The sequence below is a fragment of the Rhipicephalus microplus genome, chromosome 9 (assembly GCF_043290135.1).
Source record: "Rhipicephalus microplus isolate Deutch F79 chromosome 9, USDA_Rmic, whole genome shotgun sequence".
In the NCBI taxonomy this organism is placed as follows: Eukaryota; Metazoa; Arthropoda; class Arachnida; order Ixodida; family Ixodidae; genus Rhipicephalus; species Rhipicephalus microplus.
The window spans coordinates 53,845,000-53,862,916 of record NC_134708.1 but is presented as its reverse complement, the minus strand read 5'-3'; the positions used below and the strand labels follow the sequence as shown (position 1 = coordinate 53,862,916).

The 17,917-nt window shown below is 40.5% G+C and overlaps 2 protein-coding genes across 2 annotated transcripts in view; one reads left to right on the top strand and one right to left on the bottom strand.

The window, feature by feature from the left end:
- Window positions 1–17,917, bottom strand: part of LOC142771803 (uncharacterized) — a 479,046-nt gene that overhangs the window by 390,880 nt on the left and 70,249 nt on the right. The gene's annotated exons all lie outside the window — the stretch shown is intronic.
- Window positions 1–17,917, top strand: part of CaMKI (Calcium/calmodulin-dependent protein kinase I) — a 57,098-nt gene that overhangs the window by 9,744 nt on the left and 29,437 nt on the right. Inside the window, exons 2-5 of the mRNA XM_037415904.2 lie at window positions 6,465–6,599; window positions 10,496–10,570; window positions 11,424–11,562; window positions 15,943–16,066. Coding sequence (XP_037271801.1) covers window positions 6,465–6,599; window positions 10,496–10,570; window positions 11,424–11,562; window positions 15,943–16,066 — 473 coding nt within the window. The remainder of the gene's footprint in view (window positions 1–6,464; window positions 6,600–10,495; window positions 10,571–11,423; window positions 11,563–15,942; window positions 16,067–17,917) is intronic.

Sequence of the window (17,917 nt, the reverse complement as noted above, 5' to 3'; positions counted from 1 at the left end):
AGCCAACACTGCAGGCAGCTTTCCCTTATGGGAGGCACATAGCTATGCCTCGTTCCTATGTAAATTGTGTTTTTTTATATGAATGGTGCCTCAATTGCTGCTCATTTGTTTGTTGCTGTTATAACATCCTAGCAGTGTGTCAGAAGTTCAACTGGAGCCTCTCTTTTTCAAACTATTCCTTTAATGTTGTACGAGTGTAAAGTTGACTGCAGCATTTTTTATTACTGTGTTCAGGATGGGAATGCATCTTGGACAATGCAGTGTTTGTCATGTAACACATCCCTACAGAAATGTTTACGAAAATTTTGATCACTAGGCCAAATATTTCCTTTTATGTGGGATGGCACCTGCTGATCTTCTCGCAGTTTCTTTTTTTTTATGGTGCACTTAAGGTAGCCTTTTAATCCTAACACTTAACAATGTTGCTCCGTGCTAACAAAGAAACAGTAATTGAATGGGCAGAATAATACTTGGTAATAATAGAATATAACAATATTAATAGTTTTCATTTGCATTTAGGAACAAGATCTGAGGTTTGCGCTAGTGGGTGGCCGGAATTTGAGAGTAAGTTGCAATAACCAATAACTGGCTAATAAGTGCTCACTTTTGTGGGCCTGAAGGGTTAGCAAGAGAGATGTGGACAGTGAAATGCAGACACTGCATTAGCACTGTGTCTGTGTATTTGTTTTTTTTTTCTTCTGTATAAGCCACCTGACAGTACACTTTCACCACTGCTTAAACTACTAGGTGTAATTGAGTTGAAGGTTTAAGTAAGCCTCATGCTTTTACTAAAGAAAATAGTCCAACATGCAGTGTTTGGTCCAACATGCAGCTGATGTTACTTCTCTATAAAACCAGAAAAAGAGAGGACTATCTGGCATTTTGAATGACTGGCTTTTTGTTATAGGAACGACATGAATATTCAGAAGCTTCCTTAAAAAATGTAACAGATTTCAAAGACAGTGTCGCACTATTAGCACCTTTCGAACCATGGTAAACCAGTTTTTCTTGAGCTCACACGGACTTGGGGGAGATAGTTGCCACTTAGCATTGCACTAATTACAAGAGTTGGTGTAAGGGAAAAGTTTTTCTACAGTAGAAAAAATGGATGCATGTATCTTACTGTTGCGAGAATCATTACTAGCCTGACCGAGTCTTTTGGGTTTCTTTAAAACATGACATGACACAATGATACTGTAATCGATACTGTCTTGCAATACGTTAATCCCATAGTGCATCGTACATCATGAGCCTTTATATTGTGTCTAACCAGCTGCATTTGGGATTCTATGACATCAGGAGTAGCATATCAGTTGTCCTGGACTGCAGCACTAGTTGGACTATTGTGTTGGTCTGTGATGTCATCGGCATGACATCGTGAAAGGTGCCTTGAAGGTTGTTGGCATAAGCAATATTCTTCTCTGATATTGTATGCTCCTTGTTGTATGTAGACAAATGGTCGTTTTCTTTTCACAGGTGTATTGTCATCTGGTTGCATGCACTTGCATCATATGGAATGGTTGAAATTGTTTTCAATGCTTCAAAAAGAAAGAATGCATACTGATATTTGAACATTTCGCAGTGCATATATTTTTCCTAATGATTGACCAGCCACATTGTTCAGTGTGGCAGAGGCATACCTTTACTTGCCATAGTTTTCTGTTAAAGATGTTTATTTACTCACCTTAAATCTTCGTATAAGAATACGATATCTTCGTACAAGAATACTTTGGCCATGTTTCTTTTTTCTTATTCCTTTGATTGTAGTGAACAAGATATTTCATTAAACTTTTGTTGAAAATCAATATATATATATATATGTTTGCATTATGTTAATGCACTTATATCAGCAATGTTCTGTATCCTTCACCTTAACAAAAGTACTGCATTTGACCGCTACCTTGACACTAATCAACAAACGCAAATTTAGTAAATATTAAAGCTTTTGGCAAAAGCTGTCGAGCATATAGAAAAATAGCGGTATCATTATAGCAGAATAGCTGTTGAATAGCTTATATATAGCCGTGAAATAGCTCTGAATTTTCTGTGAAACAGCCGAGATACGGCTGAGAAACAGTAGGATGTTGTTAGGGTTCAAGTATCCTACGTTTTGGCAAAAGCATTGACATTTAACATGGGCATGTTGTATGAAAACACTACAACACGTTTTAGCTTGTGCGCATTGTCTGTATTTGCGATATCTCAGAAAGCTATTCTGCCTTCTATATGTGCGAGTAATTACTGCTCTCGAATGGCAACTTTGACAATAATTAATTGGGGCAAGGTAATCTAATAAGTGACATTCGTGCGTGCCTTTTTGCAAGTTTTTTGTTGATCGGGGTCTCGACTGAACAGCTGCTTGTGTGACACGTTGCTTCCCACAGGCCTCTTTGTGACATGTTTTAATGAGCGTTTTCTGGGGTCAAGTTTGTTTTCGAGGGGATGGGGGGCGAACATGAGTGTTTTTTATTTATTTTTTATTTCTTTTTTTATTTGTTGAATCATACAATACAAAAGATCATCAGACTGCTTAGACCTGTAGCCAATGGCTAGTCCTGGGTCCAAAAAGAAATTGTATGCAGTGATGCAGGCTTACTGTTACATAAAAAAGAAACTAACACTCAAAAACACAGGGTGTTGTACTGTACTACTACAAGCATTTTTTAGCATGCGATCTTCGTGGCAAAGGACAATAAAATATATAATCACGATAGTGTCAAAAGGTGCACCAATGCAAGCAAATCACTAAAGTGTACATAATAACATAAACAAGACAACTCAGAGACATATTAAGTAGCCAACAATACCAGTATACGTATTCCCAAATGCAATAGAAATACAACATTCGTTGCTAGGCCAAAACAAGATTCACAATCCAGAATAGCGGCACGCATTTTGAAAATTGCACACACCAAATAACCATCCAGCTCGTATGATGTTTCTGTGGCTGCAATGCGACATGCCAGGAAACCAAAAATTGCAAAGTTAGCTCGGATCATTAAAGCTTAGATAAAATTTTTTTATGACAGTGCTAAAATTTTGGGCTTTCCTTATTTCAGGTGACAAGCCGTTCCATATTCTTGCTCCAATAAACGGCAACTGACGCTCTCCATACGCGTTGTTTGGGGGGGGGAGATCGAAGTTACTTGACGCAGCATTTCTAGTGGGTCGAGAAGTAGTGTAGAACAAGGATGCATCGAAAGGGTTGTTGTGCCATATAATATTATTTACGCAGCCGGCTGTCTTTGCTTTACGCAATGCATCAAAAGGTAAAATTTGCATGTCGTTAAGCAGTGGTTTACTCGGATGATCATGCTTAGACTGTTTTATTGTTTTTATAGATCGTTTCTGTAATATTAGAATAGGTTCTAGGTAAGTCTTATAAGTCCACCCCAAGATTCAATGCAGTATGTAATGTAAGAGTGGATGAATGCGAAGTATAATGTTCGTAAAATGTCTCTATCGAAGTAGTTACGGGCCTGCAGTAAAGCATAACATCCGGACGCCAACCTAGTGCAAACTTTCGTTATGTGGTTTTGCCAGTTTAAGTGGTTATCGAAGTAGGCGCCAAGGTACTTGTAAGAGGTTGCATGGTGAAGAGGATGGTTGTCGATAGCTATATTGATGGAGTTAACATTTGCGGTCTTGTTACGAAAATGAAAAATTGTATATTTATTTTTCTTGTTATTAATTGTTAATTTGTTGGCACAAAACTATATGGAAATTCTTGATAACTCCGAGTTTGTTTTAGATTCAACTTCCTCGATATTGTTACTTGTAGTAATTATAGCTGCGTCATCAGCGTACATCAGAACGTTGGAGCAATGTAAGAATAATGGCAGATCGTTTATATACATGGAGAAGAAGAAGGGCCCAAGGACGGATCCTTGTGGAACACCAGTTTCTACACGTTGAGGCAAAGAACATATATTGTTATTGCGAACTATCTGGTATTGGTCATGAAAATAACTTGAGAATAGGTCGAAAGATGTACCTGTAAAACCGTATTGCTTCAATTTTCCTAAAAGTATGGAGTGATCTACGGTGCCGAATGCTTTTTTTAGGTCTAAGTACACGACAGCCACCAGTTTGTTATTGTTTAGGGTGGAGTTAATTGCTTGTGTTAGAGACAGCACCGCGGGTGATGTTGAGTGCTCGTAACGAAAACCGTGCTGTTGTGGGCAGAGTATGTGGTATTTATCTAGGAATTTATGTATTCGGGCTGCAAGAAGTTTCTCATATAGATTGTTAAGGACGCTTAGCACGGATATTGGCCGATAACTAGATGGGTCAGTGGGCTCTTCGTCTTTGTATATTGGTGAGGCGGCTAACATGGTTCGTAGAGCTGTACAGCCTGCCCACATAAATCATACACCTCAAGGAATGTGGAGTCACCGGAGTAAATCACAGCAGCTCTGTTGGTGGTGCCATACTGTGGCGTGGAGCTTATATCTCAAGAAGAGCTAACCAGTATTTCATTTATTCTTCAACATAAGGCGTTGACAGTGAAAGTACCATCAGGTGCATTGTTTCAGATTTTGTCCTGGTCAGAACAGCCACGTATCAGAAAAGTAGTTCTAATGCATAGTTTATGGGCAAAGTTATATCACGTTTTCCTGATTGTTTTGCTGCAAGAAGTTGTATGAAGTTTGCCTAATTGTTCCGATTACCAGTGGGTGCTATCCCCACACGTTTCTGTAAAGACCCATAGAGCCCTTCTAACTTTCTCAAAGAAAATGGACTTGGCGTCGCATTTATAGACATTTTTCATGCGACTACTTATCTGTGTTTGCAAGTGTATCATATTTTTTCCTTTTTTTACTTTTCTATTCTTTCTCCTCTTTTCTTCCCTCCTTTCCTCTATGCCTCCCCTTTCCGAAGCAGCAGGCCAGGTGTGCCTCTATAGGTGGCAGTTGTCAACCTGTTTCCTTCCTATTTCCTCTGTGTCTTCTCATTTTTATGTACACAAACCAAATAAATAAATAGTCTAAACAAAGCTTGATTCTCGCATGTTGTAATGTTGTCAGTCTATGAAGTTCTTACTGAACTTTTGACTACTTACAAATTCACTAGCAAAGCAAAGGATCTATCAGGATGTCGTCAATCTATAAGCCATAAAAATTTGGTCATTGGTGAACAGTATTAGACTACATAGGTTCATGGCTATTTATTATTGACATGCAGCTGACTACCCTAAAAATTGCTCGAGCTGAACTTGTATGAACGTGCATGTCTGCCTAGTTGATGCACTTATTAATTTAAGTACTACTCAAAACTCAGTCACCTGTGGTCGCTTTAATATGTATTACACATAGTTACTGATAGTTAAGCAAAGAAGTTATGGAGTTATAGTGAATGTTACCAGGCAAAAAAAAAAGGTTATAGGTTAACAATGAAACATGGGGTAGTTGATTAGAAACAATTAATTATAATTGAACTGTTGAATCGTATGAAGTGCAGATGGGGCAAAGACCTGCATTCTTCGTTGGCAAATGCATACAGGTTGTGGGCTTGTAATACCTGTGTTGAGAACTCTGGACATGTTATGACATGTTGTAAAATGCTTTTGCTTTTACTACCATATGCCTATACCACTCTCCTGATTCGTACCCTTGTTGAGATTCGTACCCTTGTTGAGACACCGGACGTAAATCGATTTTCCATATATTTTCAAAATAGCTTTATGATGTGATGGCTCACAAAACTGTTCGTGGCAACCGACTTTTTGTGCTGAACGGAACTCTGCACTATGTTTCTTGACAGATGTTGAACACTGTTAACTTAATTGTAGTTAACAATGAACTCTGTACTCAACTACCGAATGCATGTCAACGTATGGGAACTTGTGAAATCACATCTCTTTTGAAAATCACTTGCATGTGAGTGTCTTTCATCTGCAGCGGTGCCTAAGTAGACAGGACAAGGTGTCTATATCTTCAATATATGTACAGTATGGTCCACTGTTGAATGGAACACTCGAATGCACACCATCAATATTCCTGGCCCTCTATAAGAACAAGTGGATTAAGAAACAATCTTCCTGCAAGTCAATAGTCTGTGAAGAGGAGTCGGAACTTTTAACCACCAGTAGCTTTATGCATATCTAAGCTGCTATGATTCCATAAGATAGCGAAATCTAAACATGCTGCGCACGCAAATGTTCCCTTTAACAGTGGACCCGTCTGTACACTTTGCAACTTGTCTCATACTTCGGTTCCTTGGTTAGTGCAATATGTTAATATTGGCCCATCTCAAATGATGAGGGTGGGCCAGAGTGAACTTGCAGTTCTGAAAATCTTTGATGCAGTGAAATCTTATGAATATAGGATGGAACATGCATTTGCGCTAGCATATCTTGTCTTGTTTCCATAGGCATTTGTGGTCTCAAAAGCTCAGCTTTAATGCATCAAATTTTCCGGAACAGACAACATGCTTGACTTTATTCCATCCTTTTGTTCTTTCAGCGGGGCATTCTCCCAGGTTGTGCTTGCAGAGAGTAAAGACACCCCAGGAGTCATGCACGCCATCAAGTGTATCGACAAAAAGGCCCTTAAGGGAAAAGAGGACTCCCTGGAAAACGAAATTAAAGTCCTCAGGAGGTCAGTGGCAAGCATTTGTCCTGTGGCCCAGTGCTGGACATAAGTGTGGCATGTGCCTTATAATATGGTAACTACCGACTCGTCATTCCGTATGCATAAAGACACAGAACAAGGGATCAAGTGCATTTGAAGCTTTACAGCTTTACAGTACTAAAGCCACTGTGCGTGTAGTCTGGCTTGCACAAATCATTATAATTGGAATGTGTTACGGAGTTGACAATGAGGTGTTTGTTTAATTTATCGTTAAGCTTTTGTAATCAGTTTATTCTTTTATCACTGTTGAAAGGCAGTGAATACTGAGGAGCAGTTTACCACTAAAGACTGACATATTTCATTTTTTTTAGTGTTTCATTAGCTTGAAAGGCTCCAAGCACTGGATGTCAACTAATTTTTCAGACCTGTTGTCTATAATTCCTAGCAGACATAGGCCTGAACAAGTAGTGGAACAAGTCGCAGTAGTGATGAAGTAGCAGCAGAAATGCTAGTACATTAGAAGCTTAATAATTTGGATTTTGCGAGAACAGAAAAACTATGAATGATCTGAATGCCGAGTCACAGAAAGTATCAAGAAAGCAATGAACAGCTGTACAATATAACAATACAATTTTATTTTCTTGGGGAATATGTGAATTCATAGAAAGTATCAAGAAAGCAATAAACAAGTGTCCTATATATAATACATTTTTATTTTCTTGAGGAATATGTGAACACATTTATGATTTCGCTTAGGAGCAATGTGAAAGCTACAATTTTCATCATTCGTGGCTTTCTCCACAATATGAAGGCAGCTCAAGGCCCTCATGTCTCATTCCAAAGCGTGCCCCCAACCCAATACATTATGCATATCAACAAAACGATTTGACAATCACGCCTTTTTAAAGGTGCGTGGCAGTCTTGGCTGTTCGCAAATGCTGTTTTCGTACTTTTGTGTCACAGCTTTGCGGCGCTTCACACTCGGCGTGCTTTAAGGATCATCTAAATTAGCCAGTCTACGGCTAAATGTGACCAAATTAAGGAGAGCTTGATGCTATTAAAGAATGCATATATGGGCAAAGACCAGAAAACATGTCCGAATTATCTCAATTTCTGAATTAACAAGTGTAGAGTTAATGAACTTTTACTGTGATAGTTCTGGCATGGGCACAACCATGTAAAGGGTTGTTACGATTGGGCAGGGTAGCATTGCCACTAGTATAACTATGCATTAATATTTCCAGATATGACTGCTGCTCCAAAAGCAACAATAATACGAGACCACTATGTGTCATAAAAGTAGGCTCAGCAGTAAAGGCCACCGTTACTTGTTGTTAGTCAGCGTACATTTTTTTTAAACGGAGCAGAATGAATAGCTATACTCTATACCACTTTTATTACGTCGAGTCTTTTGAAGATTTTAATGACACAGTCTCTACTGCTGTAGACATCTTGAACTTTTCATTCAATAGGGCACCCTAGGACCTCTGCAGTCCGCGAAGCAAGAAAGAAGTCAAAGTTTCGGCGCAAGGGCGAAGCAATGAATGCAATAGCAACAACTTGGAATGTAACGCTCAGAACGGCTAGCAGATCGAAGCATGCAGCGTCGATCTGCTAGCCGTTCATGCTCATGCACTAATGACGCACAAAAACAACACACACAGGGCGAGAGCTAACAACGTTTACAGCTCCATGCTTAACGTGCACAACAACACACGAAAATGCACGAAACAAAAACGATGCACGAAATGCACTCACAAATACAGATATGAGTGCGAACTAACGAGTGTCCCAGTTGTTACTTCGCTGTGTTTGAAAAGCGCGCTTTTAGCGAGGTGACCTTTCTGGCCCAGCAAACTAACGCAATCGATCTGGTGAAAGGCCAAGGCACATGATTTTTCCCACCGAAGGATAAGTGCGCGTGCACTAGCACGTAGCCCCCTCGCCCCCATTCGCGGGGCAAAGTATGCGTGAAATAAGCGCGCGTTGCCGCATCGCGACGAGCTGGGTGCTGAACGTGGGTGTTTTTGGGTTAATGGAAGTGCAGTATAGTATATCTGCCAAACCGAGGACTTGAGGTTGCTTGCTTATTCAGAGTATTATTCTAAATTATTCAAGCAGCCATACATTGGCCAAGCTGCCTGAGCAAAAGTGAGCTAGACAAGTGTCACTGGGAGTTGCATCACCTAATTGCAGTTTCTATGTGTATAAGTGAGGAAAAGTAATGAGGAATTCTAAAGAGAAATGAGAAAAAAGTAGTGCCACTTATTTAGTTGGGACTTGTATTGACAAGTCATCCCTCTCTTGTTCATTGCATACCCGTGTCACACAGTGTCTAAGGGAGTTGACATTAAACAGTAGATTTTTGTTCGTTTACACGACGAAAGCATAATGAAGTTCGAAGTTCTATTGTTTTGATGATACATTGTACCTGTATGAAGGCTTCTGTGTGACAGTAATGATGCCACTACAAAAAAAAATGACAGGCCTGCGCGAAAGAGGCAGCACAGTCACAGTGAAAGCTGGAAGAGCAGCCTTTCAGATCCTTTCAAAAGACTCATTGGTTAACTACTGCAAACATACTTGCTTGATACCCACTAGGGCATCAATAATAATATTATTTGGGTAGTAGGCTGGCATTTGCGATGCTATTTCTCGTCATTTTCCTGAGAAGCGTGGTATCCGCTAAACACTTGTAAGGAATTTTGTGCCAATTGTTTATGCAGTGACTGAAGACAATGATGAGTTATGGCTGTAATGGGTATGCGCCACAGTTTATAGGGGAACAAGAAAAAGCTCTTGTAATGGGTTGAAGCATTGGACGACCCTCTCCTTTCACTATTTGCATTGTGCGACGAGTAGTTGTTCTTTCGCTGTTTTAAAACGCTTTATAAGTCGTATTACGTGATTGCTTGCCCGACATTAAGCCTGGCTGAGGCAAGTTTGCCAACAAGTCCCAAGCACTGGTGTGGCTCAGTGGTAGAATACTGAGCTGGCACCCAGCGGACCTGGGTTAGAGCCCCACTGTGTCATTGGTGCTAAGTTTTTTTTTTTCTAATTTCGTATGATAAGGTTATGGACAGTGGCAGTCGCGGCGGACAACTGCGCGTGACTCGAGTTGTGATTTCATAACAACTTTCGCTGCAAAAAGTTGGCTCAAGCAAGAACAGTAGTGCAGGGCCAATTAAGTGGACGATGCTATCTTTCACTTAATTTGATAAGTGGACGTAGATGTAATGCATTCTTCTTGTCCTGTGCATATAGTTGCCAAAATGGCAATATTATCAACAAAAATTTTTTAAGACATTGTCACGATTTTTCAGTCATGCTCTGGATTCTAATGGTACACACGACATAGTTGCATATTGGCCTATGAGTTGGTTGTCGTAAAGTACTTAAAATGTAATATATGAAAATGAAAACGGAGCATTTGTGATTGAATTTCGCATGGAATATTGAACAAACATCAGTGGCAGCACTTGCTCTGTATATGCATTGATAGGTTTGTAAATAGGTTTGCCTTGGCTTGACTATCAGATTTGGAGTGAATGACTACTGTCTGCTGTTCATTGTATTTGTCATTTCAACAGTGGTCACTTCCTTTTCAGACACGAGCAACGCCCAGCAAAGGGAAAAACCGTTCATACAATTTTATGCTAGTGTACTTGTCTCTTTCTTAACGGTCATCTCGCAGGGAGATTGATTCATGCATGTTGTGTTGCACGGCTTCGAAATGGAGCACTAGTTATAAGATGCTCGTCTTGTTACATAAAGATAGATTGCCGAAGACTCAATGTTTGTTTCACTTGGTTGCTGGGTTTCGTTGGTGCTGATTAGTATAGCCGAGTCTTTAACATTTGCGATGTTCTGTCAGTACATTCAAGGTGGGTTGTTATATTGACTGTGTGCCCTTGCTCTTTCAGGTTGAAGCATTCAAATATAGTCCAGCTTCTGGAAACATATGAGGACAAAAACAAAGTCTACCTCGTTATGGAACTGTAAGTCTTAACTAGGGTTGCATTCATTCACGAATTGGTGACTGTGCTAGCACTGCTGGTTTGTATGAAACAAACTGACCAAACTGATTGGCTTGCGATGACCTGTTCTCTTTAGTGTAAAGTACAATATTAAAATAGATTTATAAATTTCTAAGCTACCTCAGCTAATGATCACTGAAAGTACAGTTGTATTTAAATGGCATGTTTTATCTTGTGTAATGTGATGTGTTTTTATGCAGTAAGGGATCGAACTAGGCTAGTGAGCAGCAAAGGAAGACGGTTCAATAGCTCGTAGTGGGACATAGGTAAAGATGCCAGGCAGGGTGTTGTGTCTGTCATTTTTATATTCGCCTTGTGATTGCACTTTCTACAGTTAACAACGAATTTCACTCTTTCTATAGTGCAATCTTGCTCTGCTTATGCACCAAGGTGTGCCTTGTCTTTATCCTTCATATTGTTTATACTTTTTAAAAAATGTTTATACTTTTTCAACATGTTTGCTTGTGTTCAGTTTTTTATTTGTTGAAGTGTGCCTGGGAGGCTCTTATGTACAGCACTATCTGCAAAAACTGTTGACTTAACGTTGCCACAACGTTGCGAATGTTAATGTTGTAGATGTTAATGTTGTAAATGTTGCTTCACCTGTGCAATAGTGCATACTAATAAGGTTAAGAAATGATGCTCAGTTTACATGCTTTTGTATTGTCGATTTGGCACTCTGAAAAGATTGACCTCTGTATCGTTAGCAGGCATACTGCTCGTACTGTGCCATTTTAATTGCGGGGCTTGTTATTGGAACTACGCTGCAGCAGGCTTACAAAAGGCAGTGCTAACTTTGTGATCCTCCTTGCAGCGTTACAGGGGGCGAGCTTTTTGACCGCATAGTGGAGAAGGGGAGCTACACAGAGAAGGACGCCAGCGACTTGATACGGCAGATCCTTGAAGCTGTAGACTACATGCATTCACAAGGGGTTGTCCATAGAGACCTGAAGGTACTTTTCTGTTGCCTTGAGTTTGACTTTGTGTACTTTTTTGTACATAAGTGTATCTGGAGTGCCTTAATGCTACACCCTTGCTACAGTCGTTTAATTAGAATTGAGCATGGTGTTCCATTTAAAAATCTACATTAGTATACTTCTACTCAGACAAAACTCCATTACATGAAATTTTTACATACACTGAACATTGGGAAGGTTTGTTTGGTCGCCGCAGATTTGAAGGAAATGGATCTGCTTCATATTGCATTACTTCACATTTTGAACTACTGTATGGCTGAGGTAAACTTTCGTACAAATTGCTAGCACTCGACACATTTCTAATTTTTGAGTTCTCGCAGCCCGTCGGCCGCCAGACCACAGCTTGTCGTGCAAAGAAACAACTTCACAAGCACATGCACTGGGACCATTATCAATTTCAGAGAAGTCAGAGCATAATTTCCATCTTATCGCTAATAAAAAGGAATGTTCTCTGTGACGGCTCACCGATTCACACACTAGTGCAAGTAATAATTGCAAATTGAATGACACTGAGGGGGGGGGGGGGGGGGGTAAGCACCTGAAACCATTATTTTTAGTCATGCAGGACCAAACAGCAGCTCTTTTTTATTTACCTTACATTGTGAGCCTACTACATTCACTGATTTTAAAGTACCCTTGATGGCAAAAGCTTTGTTTGCAACTTTTTTAGTGTAGTTTGTAGCTTTGCGTCTGGAAATGCCTAAATTGGAGTGTAAATACTCTAATACATCATTTAATTATTGCTAGCATTATTAATTCAGAACGATTTTGCTCAAGTTCGAAATGCCCACTTAAATACTATAAGAGACTAGCACCACCACAGTGGGGCAGCTCACGAGATTACGTGTGCTGAAGCTTTGGTGACCCTAAACACGCTATTTTCAAATAGAGGGACCCGCAGGCGATGAAGAATGAAATAGTGTAAGTGCTTCGAGTGTGTCCCCCTTCACAAAATGGAAAAGCGTTCTCGGCGTACGCAGACAAACCCCCCTGGGGAGCAGCCCGACAGCAGAGCTAGAGGGGTGACGAACAATTGTCCTCCTTGGGTGCCACTTGGGGTATTGTGAGTGCCCCGCAAATGTTCTCCGAGGTTGGCGATAGTTGCTCGACCTCTGGAACGCCCCGAAGGAATCACCTGTCTTTGTCAAACCACAGAAAATGTCGATTGCGCCGGAATACTCAGACGAGCACGCACCCTTTCTTTGGAACCAAATAAAATATCTTACAGACAACATTCATCACTAATAATTGGTCAGGAGTGCTCCCCTATGCAGGACTCTCAAACAAAACAAGCATCTTGAGCTTGAAAAATTGGTGTCACGTGTCCTTTAAGTAACATGCAGTGATTGTGCCATACTCCACCAGATTGTGCCAAATTGTGCCAAACTGCACCAGAGCCTCGAGTTTGTTGATGTTTGTCACCAGCAGTACTACTGCCGAATGCGTCAAAGTGTGGGCAAGAATATTCCTCAGACAATATAGCACTTGCTTTGAGATGAAGCCACGACACTATGCACGGTGTCGATACAGCCTCTGTCAGGCGTATAAGCTCAACGGCAAAGTATGCTCATCGCAGAGGCTTGGGACTTCGGGCAAGTCATCGTTTTACATTGTTCTAGGAACATATTCTGGTAGTTTGCTTCAAACGGCTCATGGCATGTAATTAAAGGGACACTAAAGAGAACGAATGACTTGTTATGGCTTGAAAAAAAGGCTCACTCAGGTATTTGATGCCGTATGTTTCACTATCATAAGTTCTTTATTAGCCACGAAAAATCAAGGTTGAAGTTCTATTTTTAAATTTCACTCTATGCATGCCATGTTAAATAATTTTCGCCATGTCACGTGCCACTGTTTGCAACGTCAGAGCAGAGTCGTCTACGTAGAAGACCAATGTCACTGCATTGCCGTGTACGTAGGGCCATTCATACACGCACGTCATGCCCTCATTCTCTAGGCGCGCGCCGGCAGAGGGGAGAGGGAGCAGTGTTCATCTTGAAATTTGACCCATTTCTGCGGTGCATAGCATTGCAAATTTTGGCAGACGTGATCATGAACGCCTCGTCTACGCATTGCTCTTGTCAGCTCAAAATTGTCAAACCGGGTGAGTGGCCTTTTAAGGCAGTATTGAAGAATGAATCACAAAGATCAACTCAAATTTCTGAAAACAAAAGAGAGGCTGACTTTCACCATTGCAGAATTAGCATTGAGGTATGGGCATGAGTAAGGAGTTGTCAAAGGGTCACTTGCAACCCCCTTTGGTCAATACAAAATCCTGTCGAAGGCCATGCACTGAGGCCCTGTTGTATGTCATGGGGTCATGCTTTTGTTCATCCAAATTTATTGATCTAATATTATATTTACTTAAATGCATAAAAAAAGCTGTGGAGGTTGCTTTACTGCATCCGATTGCCTGACGCCGTTATTTTAGAATGAGCGAGTGAATTAATGCCATGGAGAGCATTTTTTTTTATGTGACATGCAATGAATCGAGATACCTGTGTAGTGCATCATAATAATTTGTAATAATTAATAATGTCTCAATGTACATGCAACCCTCTTCTTCAGTGTACACCAGAATGTAAAAATAACTGACTCCGGGTGCTCCAGATGCAATATTACTTGCTCTAAAGTGTTCCGAAATGAATGTTTGCTGCCATTGAAATTGCTACAAATAAAAACTTGCAACAAATCAGAAGTGCTCAGTAGCATCACTGAACATGTGTTGGCACACATGGCATGTTGCGACTTTTTTATTGGGGTAACTTCCGATGAGACTAACAAATTTTCACTGTCCCTTTGGGTTCATTTGAAAGCGAGTACACTCATACCTCATTATAATAAAGTTGAATCTTACTCAGAAATAAGCTTGTTATATCCGAAAATTTGTTATAAAGGTACATTCCCAACACTATATCTATTGCTAGATTATTTTTCACTTCGTTATAACAAATAACTCGTTATGTTCATCTTCATTATATGAAGGTTTGAATGTATATAGTGCTGCACTCTGCAGAATTCACTGCATTTAGAGAATACCGGAACTATTTGAGGCCGTATAACTATCACGTTTGTTCTAGTTAAAGAAGGAAACGTGCCTTATCTAATAACGAGGTCAATAAATGAAAGAGCACTTTTCTGAAGTTTCTGATAAACATCATCTGTCGTGGGCTGTATGCAATATACTGTGTTTCCACTAAGCAAGGTCGATTTTATGCGTCTTTCCTTAGCTCTGTGCTTACCCTCAATTTCTCTGGGCTTTATTTGTTTGAGGTGCTGCATCATAACCTGCAAGGGTACCTCGATTTGAGCAGTAAATGTGTGAGGTGCGGTGATAATTTTCGTCTCATACATTGCAGGTCTGCATTTGAGTTTAGTGGCCAGCGAGGCAAATTTATGCTTCTTCACGCAAATGATGTAAACAGTTTCAGACCATTTTTTACAGCCAGCCATTCAGCTATACTACTGCTTTAGTACTTGGTAGCCTGTTTATGTGATAGATGCCAACATTCTGCTATAAAACAGGGAAGCCCAACCATAAAAAAAATATTGACATATCCCATGTACCGTAGCATCTTTTGTTGAGTGAAATGTTACGAAATGACGCTAAAGACACGCACACATATCAATTGAAGAGCCGCATGTGTATTATATAATCAGTTGTTTACAGTTATGTAACCATGTCAACCGTGACAAAAATAGATGCAAAAGGACCAGAAGAGAATAATGTAGTTGAGTTGCTTCTCTTAGACAAAGCAATCGGCTACACACATGGAATTAAATTTGGTGTTATGGTGGTTCCTAAATATACACTAGAGAGAACTGTGGTGCTAGTGTCTATGGGTGCTGCTATGCACGGCATTTCAGCGAGCATGGGAATGATGGGTAAGACATAGATTTGTCTAATCTTTGTACTTTTGGCTCTGTGTGTGTTCATGTGGCTTGGAGCTCTTTTCTCACCAAACAAAAATCGGCACATGTTAAGTGGTCGCTCTTCACCACCTTATTATTTCAGGCTTACCATTTCAAATCGGGTCACGAAGTTCAAAAAGGTTCTTTTTTTTCTTCGAAACAACACCGAAACACAGCAATAAACAAAGCCACAAGTGCGATTCGCCGCCCGCAAGTACGAAGACTAGGCAAATCCGTGTACTACCCATCATTGCCATGGTCGCTGAACGATTGTAGATTGCAGCGCCAGAGTCTCCTCTAGTTAATTTTAGGAAACTTCATGGTATAGAATTGCTGAGTAAAGGGCGAGTGTGTTTTTACTTTTTAAATATGACTATCGAGCTTGTGAATATTCGTGTGCTGTGGTAAACAATGCTCACATGTGGTACCTTTGATCATGCGCAGCCCGAAAACCTGCTGTACTATAGTCCAGATGAAGAGTCCAAGATAATGATCAGCGATTTCGGGCTTTCCAAGATGGAAGACTCTGGAATCATGGCGACGGCATGCGGCACGCCCGGATACGTCGGTGCGCCTTTTTATCATTCTTTTTCCTTTGCTCACATGCTTGTTTGCAGCTTTTTCATTGCTGGCAAGTTAAAACGACCTTTCCGATCACAAACAAGTCTTTCAGTGATGGATTTCTCATATAGCTCAGTAGCGAAGATTATAGAGAAAATTCTAGCAAAAACAAAATTACTCCAGGGCTCAGAAAACAAAGTTTCAAGTTATGCATTCGCTCTAAGAACGGATCGTGCCAAGATGCCTTCCTGATTGATTGATATGTGGGGTTTAACATCCCAAAATCACCATATAATTATGAGAGACGCCGTAGTGGAGGGCTCCAGCACTTTCGACCACCTGGGGTTCTTTAACGTGCACCCATATCTGAGCACATGGGCCTACAGTATTTCCGCCTCCATCGGAAATGCAGCAGTCGCAGCCAAGATTTGATCCCGCGACCTGGGGGTCAACCAAGATGCCTTCCTGTGCACTTCCTCTCTCTGGAGAAGAATTGATGAAATATCTTGGAGCTTCCAATGAGTAGTCGATTCTTCAACACTGAGCACAGAGTCGATGTAGGGATGGAGTTTTGGGGCCAGTTTATGATGTCTTTAGTTCGGTAATGCCCTGTTACGCATGCTCACAACATTGAAATCGGACAGAATAGCACCAGTGTCGTAAAATGTGCTCTAAGAATAGCAGTGCATCTGCCATCCACTCTTGTTTTGTGTGCCTGCTTCATAAAATTCAGTTTTCTTGCACATATTCTGCCATTTGTTTTCAGTGAAACTTAGGTTTAAACTTAAGTATTTTACTGCATTTCTATGTTACATGCAAGAACCTTATCCAAGTGCTTTCCTAAGGGGCTGTTGCTTGCTAACAGTACCACGCCTGCATTTTGTTTAGAGCATTTCGAAGGCTTTTCGTTTTTATTTCAACATGGATATATAATCTTACATGTGCTGCTCGCGAAGTAATATGAAGTGCAGGGCTGAATTTGTGCTCCCTCCTCCCCAACCTTCTCATTGGAAGAGAGAGGAAAGGCACCCCTTGACCCCTTCCTCAACTGCACATGTTTACGGGTCTTTCGGTGCGTTCCCTATGGTCCCAAAGTTGTTGCTGAACATCGCAAACCGTGACGGAAGACGTAGAACTGTCAGCTTGAGAAACGTCATGCTTCAGGGAACATCGCCACCAAGTGCAGAGTATAGCGTACACATTTATTGCCCATGTTCATCAACCATGGCTGTATAGCTTCTATAGAAATGCTAGGGACCTCTTTTCATATTAATATGTTTTTCTTGATTCATAATGTCGATTGGGTCTAGTCAATCTATCTTAGCCGTAACCATGTAAACATCTTGAAGTCTGCATCAGTGCTTTCTTATGTTCTCATCCTTTGTCGTTTCTGCAATCATTCGAACTTATTTTTTCTCTCCGTATGTTTTCTACCACGTAACATTGCAAGCAGAAAGGTTTCTCCTGCATTCAACAGACAATGCTATACTTCAAAAGGCGCGACTTTTAAAATTTGATTGACAGCCGTGATGCTGTAATGCTCGCAACTGTTTAGCATGTTTGCCTAACTGTGTTTTGACTTTTATTGCGTCGTTATTTTGTGATATAACGGCTTGATTTAACATTGTTTCGATCGTCAACATTACTGGCTGTCACACCAAAATAAAATGAACAAATACATTAAACCATTTCTTTAATTTTTTCCAGGACCAACAGGAGGGGTGGGGTCATTACGCGAGTGAATACCATAGTTGTTGGCAGGATTCGCATAGAGTTGATGTTATTGCGTCCGCCCTTGATGTGACAGTGATGGGTCCTCTTGTTTCATCTCTGCTTGAGCCATACTTGTCGCCCCTGC